Source organism: Eimeria tenella, genomic scaffold (assembly GCF_000499545.2).
Source record: "Eimeria tenella Houghton genomic scaffold, Eth_scaff96, whole genome shotgun sequence".
Lineage (NCBI taxonomy): Eukaryota > Apicomplexa > Conoidasida > Eucoccidiorida > Eimeriidae > Eimeria > Eimeria tenella.
Genome location: NW_013543473.1, coordinates 103,429 through 111,278, shown reverse-complemented (window position 1 = coordinate 111,278; position 7,850 = coordinate 103,429). Strand labels below are relative to the sequence as shown.

At 51.2% G+C, this 7,850-nt stretch overlaps 1 protein-coding gene across 1 annotated transcript in view; it reads right to left on the bottom strand.

Annotated features, from left to right (window-relative positions):
* Positions 1 to 765, bottom strand: part of ETH_00031120 (eukaryotic translation initiation factor 3 subunit 6 interacting protein, putative) — a gene marked incomplete at both ends in the record, with an annotated part of 5,223 nt that extends 4,458 nt beyond the window's left edge. Inside the window, 2 exons of the mRNA XM_013378736.1 lie at positions 46 to 290; positions 643 to 765. Coding sequence (XP_013234190.1) covers positions 46 to 290; positions 643 to 765 — 368 coding nt within the window. The remainder of the gene's footprint in view (positions 1 to 45; positions 291 to 642) is intronic.
* Positions 766 to 7,850: the final 7,085 nt, after the last annotated feature.

Below are 7,850 nucleotides of genomic sequence, written 5' to 3'. Positions count from 1 at the left end.
AACCCCAAACCCCAAACCCTAAACCCTAAACCCTAAACCCTGGACCTGAGGAAGAGGTGGCGGTAGTAAAGCTCCTTGTAGAGCGTCATGATCAGCGAGTGGTAGCGCTGGTAGTCCCTGTAGAAGTCCCCCACCAGCTCGACCGAGGGCCAGGGAGAAGAAGAAAAAAACTTTTCGGAAAGTGAAGGATAGTCGAATTCGTAGAGGCGGCGCACGCTGTCTGTACACCGCACGTACAGCTTGTCGTACAGCTCCCGCAAAAACGTCTCGACCTCCGGCTCGAACGCCACCTGCGCAAACCCAAACCCTAAACCCTAAACCCTAAACCCTAAACCCTGGGTGCGGAGGGGCGGGGGCGTGCGGGTTGGGGGGGCGGCTTTTGTCGGGGAGGGTTTGGGCTCCGGGACGATGTCTCTGGGCCAAACCCTAAACCCTAAACCCTAAACCCTAAACCCTGGGGCGCGGGTACCTCTGAAGGGCGCTGAGCAGCAAACCCTGGCTCTGCGGCAAACGGCCAACGGGCTTATCCCCCGCTATATGTTTTGCTGTTCTCGTGCCGAAACGAATGCACAAAATGCTAAACCCTAAACCCTAAACCCTAAACCCTAAGCCCTGAACCCTAGAGCCGGTCCCAGCGCCCACCCTCTCCGCCATCATCCTGTCGAGGTCCTCATCTGCGAGCTCGGCCTCCACCCGTTCGCGCTGCTGGTGCTCTGCTGCAGCAGCAGCAGCAGCAGCGTCCTGCGCCTCTGCTGCTGAATGCATGGTGAGTTCAGTGTAAGGTTTGGGGCTTGCGGCTGCTGCTGCTGCTCTTTGGTTCCTCAGCAGCTGCTGTCTGCAATGGGAAAAAGAAGCAAACGCGAATTTCCGTTGTTGCTGCTGCTGCTGCTCCCGCTGCTGCTGCTGCGGCCGCCGCTGCTGCTGTTCTGCGCTGCTGCAGCACCCCAGACACCCCCACGACTCTCCTCGGCTCACAGAGGGCTTCTGGCTTCTGCTGGCTGCTACAAAAGATATTTCAAGGAAGCAGTAAGCGTGTGAGGTCTGCTGCGGCTGCTGCTGCTGCTGCTGCCGCTTCCAGTATACATGCACCCCACGGCAGCAGCAGTAGCAGCAGCAAGGCTCCGTGGGGCTGCGGCGCCGCAGCCGAATTATGACTCGATACAAAAACTATTTTGTTTTGTTTTTAAAATCATTTTTTATTTTAACTTCTTTCTGGAAAGTTTTTGGGGAAGCCTTTGCTTCCACTCTGTAGCTCCGGGGTGTCTGTACAGCCAATGACTATGTGCAGTCCCGCGAGCGCCCGCTTCTAATGAGACATCGAGAAATGAACGCCGCAAGATTAAAAAAACATATCTTCTTCAAATAAAATAGAAAATGTGGTAAAATAAAACCCCTAAAACTCCCAGAAAATAACCCCGAAGCAGCCGGTGTTAGTGCTCTGCTGCAGCAGCAACACTGGGGGGCCCCCAGCCACTCTGCTAAGCTCCACGCCAAGCCAGTCAGCCCCGCTGCCTGGGGGTCCCCCCTCCCGCAGCACGGCCAGAAGTTAGTGGCTGTGGGGCCTGCTGCTGCTGCTGCTGCTGCTGCAGCTGGCCGGGGGGGGCTAGAGGTGGCTAAAGTGCACTGGCAGTTTATGAAGACTTGGGATTTTCAGTGCAACAAGAGACTAAAGTAGTCTGCTGTTTGCGCTCATTGGCAGCTATGGGCATGCTGCAGTGGCAGGCCCATTATAAGTTCAAATGGGTCGTAAGTTCAAAATTATATGTTCACAAGTTCTAAAAATCATTTTTTCCAGGCCGCTTCTCTCCAGGCCATGCCTAAAGAAAACGTTGCAGTTGCAGCGCCTGCTTAGTCAAGGCTTGAAGTGCTGCTGCAGCAGTTTTAAGTGGAATCCCGTTTGCTGCGGGGCCATCGAGCCCCTTTGGTAGACTGTTTCGCTGAAGCAGCTTCTTCTACCTTTGCTGCAGCCTACGGGGGCAGCCTTGAAATTGGAAGTGGCTTTTTTCTTCTTAAGCTCTTTAAAAGCTTTGAATTGTAATGCTCTGTGCCTTGTGGCGCTCAAAGCGTCGCTGAGCTTTTATTTTTATTTGCAATGAATTACTGTCCCGAGATAATAAAAAAAACTATTTAGCACCCCGAATCAACTGTTTCATTGGAAATACTTCCTTTTTTGATCTATTCAGATAAATGAAATTTATAAACACTGCGTTTCTGTCCCCAGTGTGTGCGGAATGTCTCTAGAGATAGTTCTCCATGATCTCACGACAGTAGTCCAGCTCTGCGTGTTACTTGACGGTTTTGCTAGTTTATTTCTTTCCATGTGCAATATAAAATTTATAGAAGATTTTTCAAAACTTGCCAAGGCTAAAGCCGCAGGATCAGCCCGCGACACTAAGGACTAAAGTGCCTGCTGTTGCTAGCAGCTGGCTAGTTGCTACAGCTGCATAAGTAGAAATCTCTAGCTTGCATCTCTTGCGCCCTTTCTAAAAATTGCTTTGCCCTGCAATAGATAAAAGAAAGGGAACTGGATAGGTTAATCACAAAAAAGATGTTGGCGACACTGTTCACAGGGACAGGAGTTTCGGCCTTGGCGTCCATTCGCGAGCAACTACATAAGCAGAAGAATATTCCGCTAGGAGCCTTCAAACGTTTTCCGATACAAGAAGTTTATACTGGCACCTGGCTGTGAGGCGGAATCAAGAAGATTTCCTGTGCCTGGTTTTGTCGGAGGCCTCCATTATTCTCCGCTCTTTCTCCTCTCTTTTTTCTTGCTTTTAGGACCGGAATGGCCAGATGTTACGAGAGAGTACCCTACATAAACATAACATTTACTCACGGGCATACGTACTGAGATGCGGCGGTTTGGAATTACTTTAGTCTACCTTTTCCAGAGTTAAATTCCTCAGGTAGCTGGCCGCGTATCCATCCACGAAGGTAGCGTGTGTTAAGAATCACTTATGGCATTCCCGAATGTTTAATGCTCAAATCGATAGTAACTGGCTTGAGGGCAGAATAAGCACAGTCAACATGTTCTGAAGGAAAAAGCGAAAATGCCATATTTAACTTTTATTTGGCATCACAGGGGATTTTTATCTGGAAGATGAGTTGCAGGTTTTGCACATTTTAAAGTGCTTCAGAAATATTCTTTACATTAATAACTGAGCAGTTAGTACGGGAAAGCTGCAATTATCCCTGTTCCCATTCCGAAGCTCCTTGCTTCTATCCATTCTCCCTGATGAAGCTTTCGCTTCATTGTATATTTCACTGCCCCTGATGGCATCCTCTTATCTCATAATCTGCAGCACTTGTGACTATGCAGCCCCCCTATGCTCCCCGTAGGCGAGCCTGGTGTCTCATCAAGCTTCCTTGTCTAGAGAGACACTATGGGTGCGGGAGCTGCAACTAAAACTAGCAAATAGCTCCGACGCTTTACCCGTGGGTGTCGACGAGCTAAACACTGCATGCACGGGAGCGGTCTTCTGATTCGAGGCGCCTGAGTCACACTTTATATTTAAACTGCAGCTCAACGAAGAATTAGACCACGTGCGACCCCAGCAGCGTGGCAGCTCAATATGCATTTGTGCTGTCGAGCGGGCTCGCGCCAAAACCCGATTGGTCTATGAGCTGGCGGGATTGAAAAACTGGACTTAGGCAAAAGCGAAAAAGCTTGGTGGCTATGTAAAGAATATTTCCTGGTGAAAAGAACAGCTGGTCCCGAATACTTAGGAGCGCTTAGGGTGGAGGGTGTCCAAGAGGCCGCAGGATGATGGGGGATAGTTTGTTAGTATGCTTGAGTCCCTTATCGTCCGGCATGCGAAACGGTACATTTAGACCTACTGTATAAAGTCCAGGGCTCCCGCCTTTGTTGATTTGGAGTCTTACGGATTAAACCCTTTACGGATTCGGATCCCCCGCGCAGGGCTTAGCGGTGGATGGCGTGGTTTTCGGGCTTAGAGCCTGATTAGCATGGTTCCTAGAAGACGTGCGCTGAAGATACTCTGCCATAGATTGGATTGTAGATATCATTTTTGTGTCTACCAACTTTCCTAGTAGTCACAAATAAAATTTCCATGTTGTGAGACTCTGCCAACCGAGACACTTCCAGGGTATCCTCGGTCGATCCCAGCGATCCAGTGTTGTAATTTGTGTAAACGTAGCCGGAAAATTCACGGCCTGTGCGCTAAATCTAGACTAATTGCTGGACACTTTTGGCTCACTGGTCTCCAGTTAATCATTGAGCAAGGTGCAATCCAGAGTGGACAGCGCAGCTGTACAATGTGACTGGAAAAGTGCCTTCGGGGTCTTTTAATTTACAACGCGTAAGCTTACGTAGTAGCTGAAAATATCCACCACTAAACGAGGCCTTGTTCTCCGCAGTCAGGCCATTGCAGTTCAGCCCGAGGCTGGCGGCTCGCAAGAGATACTGAAGCTCAAGCGAGCAACCGGGCATGCAGGGAGAGAGATGAAACCGGGAGAAAGATAGTGGATCTCTTTCTCTGTTTTCAGAATGCGTTTTTCACATACGCAAGCGCTTCAACGCATTGGCGTCCCTTGTCAGGCCTTGAACCCGAATCAGCAGAGGCATTCGCGCTTTGAATTCAAACTCCTCGCCTTAGACACTACCTGTGATGAGCGGCCTCTGTTGTCCCGACATGTACTGCGTAGCACTGCAACGTTGCGCCAGTGCAAACTCACAGGTTTCTTTCATGTACTATACTGCACATGATGCACAGCTAGAGAGGTTATAGCTCGAGAAGCCTGGCTCCTGGTACAGCCGTGGACTAGCCTGTTCTTCTGGGACAGATCAGGCTAACCCTGCAGCAGGGGCCACATTTTTTTTAGCCAGGGATTGGGACTGGCAGTATCACCGGTGCAGCATGCGAAGGCAAGAGCACCAAGTGAAACCGAAGTTCTTGGGAAGGTCAGAATAGATACAGAAGTAAGCCTTTATGATTTCAAGGGTCTATATGGGCCCCTTTGTCCTTATTGGACCTGTGTGGACCTATGTAACGAGGAAAGAATCCCCTGCATCTCAGCTCCCTTTCTGCTTATTGGATCTGTATGTACCGATGTAAGAAGGAAAGAATTCCCCACGTACGATTGAAGCGAGGCCGCCCGTATTACACGGCCGCTCACCATCACTTGCTCATAAGCTGAGCGCAGCCACCTGGCAGCCGTGGAGTCCCCGCCAGCCGCAGCGTTCTGCCCCGGATGCACTCAGTGAGCGCTGGTTACCCACCTGAGGGCTCCGTTGCTTTTGCTGTATGTTCGCCCCTCGGCACTGTTGGCCCAGTGGCCCCACGGGCCCAATCCGGCGCCCCGGCGCCACCGAAAGTCTATGGAGAGCTATTAGCCACATGCAGAGGAGTTCTCTGTTCACTCTGTCCTGCCACCCACAGCGCTCATGCACGGGGCGCGAAAAGACCGTGACACACGGGACGCCTCTGCAGAGGCTGTGGCTCCAAAAAGTGCCTTTTCCCTCACCGGAAGAACGATTTTGAATAATGGGAAGGCCAGCTTTAAAGCCCGGCAGCGAGGGCCATTTAGCCTGGCATGCCTGGGTTGCAGCTTACCTGCAGTGCCAGTATTTCTCCGTTCCTTACCTCGAAGCGCCAGGGGAAGCTGCAGGATCCGTACAATCCGAGTTCCCGAAGCAGCACCTTACTTTCCCTTTCAAGTGTTTCCTTGTGGCTTTGCATGCATGTTGTAGTGCATAGCGCCTACTGCTGCGACTACGCTGCTACCTGCCCCCTCGAGCAGGGCCTATGATCGGCACCTAACGTTGGCCCATTTCCTTTGAACAGTAGCTTTTGTATGTCGAAATACAGTTATTCTTAAGTTTCCAGAATCTGTTGTCTTTCAATTTGCCCCACCCGGGGTGCTCGCCTCCTAGGCCTTGTGGGGAGGAGGCCTGCACTGGTGCCGGCGTTATCGCCAGCCGCAGTCTCCACGCATTTTCAGGCACCTCCAGCGTATGCATGTTAATTCGCAGACAAATTGCCTTACTTTGATCCTAGTAGGAGGGTCCTGTCCTCCTCCAGTGCTGCGGCCCCTTGTAGGTCGCTAGCTAGCTATCTTCTTCAGGTCACCAGCAAGCCCTATTGTAGTGCCTGTGCACTACACACGTGGCATTGTGCATTCGGCAGATGTGCTTGCCGCTCTTCCTGGACTCGTCAGCCACGTGCTTTACATCCACCACGATCATGCCCCAGCGGATCTTTGCGAACAGAAAGACTTTTCTTGCTCCGTGTAAACACTACTCTTGGCCAGGCATGCGCGCCTGTACTACGGCATACAAGGAGGCTTGTGTTCATTGCCACGGGTCCAAATTCCTCAAACAGAAACCAGCCGAGCTTCTCCATCCCCCCTTCGTTCCCTCTCGTCACTGGAATCAAATTAGGCTTGACCTTTTTGCGGATATGCCCTGCAGTTCCGGGCCAGACTCAGTCTGCGTTGCGACAACTTGTCCACTCCACTGAAAACAAACGCGCCGCGTCTTCGGCTTAATACCCTCAGAATCGGAAGCTGCAACAAATGCTTCGGACTGGAAGCCTCTCCCCCAGCCCAAAAACTGGCCCGAGTCACTCTTCAGCCAAACTTTCCTCATTCGAGCCAGTGATTGGCCAGAACTCTTGCAGCACCTCCTGCATGCAGAGGCTCCTGCTGCGGGTTTGTGACCGTAGGCAGAACCACTCAACTTCATTAAAGATAGAAGTTGACTGCAGGTTCAGAAAAGCTTGCACGCTACGCCTCGAAGAGACCCGAGAGGCGCACTGCAGTCAGTCGCTGCCGACAAACCGCCCCCAAGCCTTCAGAGTTCTGGTGAACTTTTCCGTGCTGTTTCATCGATCCAACATCCCCTTTCTGTTGGCATTCTTCGAACTTGAATTCTTGCTTTTGTTGCAGTGCACAGCACTGCAAACGCCGCAAAAGCGCGCCCTTCGACAGCTGCTTTGCTTTGACTGCTTGCCGCAGTTCTGATTGCTTTTGCTGTGGCGGTGCTGCAGCAGCAGTGGGCAGCCGTTAGTTAACGTCCCACCTGCGTGCAGCTTCATGAGGAAGTGCATTTCTGACTTCGAATGCAACAGTCCTAGAGCTGCTGGAGTACTGCTTCGCAACAAAGTTAAAGGCTTCGATGCTTCGACTCCGCCGCATCTGCTTTCCTTCCTTATTCCAAAAACACAGTGAGAAAGCAAGTGCTGCCATTTCCGAGGCACATTAAACTGGTGAAAGAAACTTCCATTTTTCTCAGGGAAGAAGCGACTTCATTGATGAAATGAAGTGATCTACCTTGTTGCTTTCGAATTGAACTCTCCTGCAAACTCACTGACACCGCCAACGAGCCAGAGACGGCGAGAACTCCAGCTGTTCGCGCTGCTGCGCCGTCTCACCTTGCTGCGCTGTGTCGCTCTGCAGCCCCGTGACTTGAATAGATTCTACAGCCTATCGCTGCATGCATCTATGCATGCCTATAGGCAGTCCCAAGGGGGCGCCACTCAAACAAGGCAGAAAAATCAGTTACCCGTAATCGAACCCGCGACCTACTGATCCAAGGTCCAGTGGGTAGGCCATTAGGTTGGTGACTAGAATCTTCAACGCGTGGTAGGAAGACGCTTTGCATATCCGCGCTGCGGTTAATTGAAAATGTATGGCTCCTTTCATGGCTTGCCTTCTCTCAGGTGTTCGCCCTTTTCTGCTCCAAATACGCAGCTCTCCTCATTCATGTTCTTTGACAGCCACTCAACTGAGACTATTGAGATCTAGAGCTTCAAATAGTTAAATTAGCAGTTACTGTCTTACAAGGCACTGAGCGTGGGCTCCAGAGACTAGGGATTCAGTCTCACCTCAAA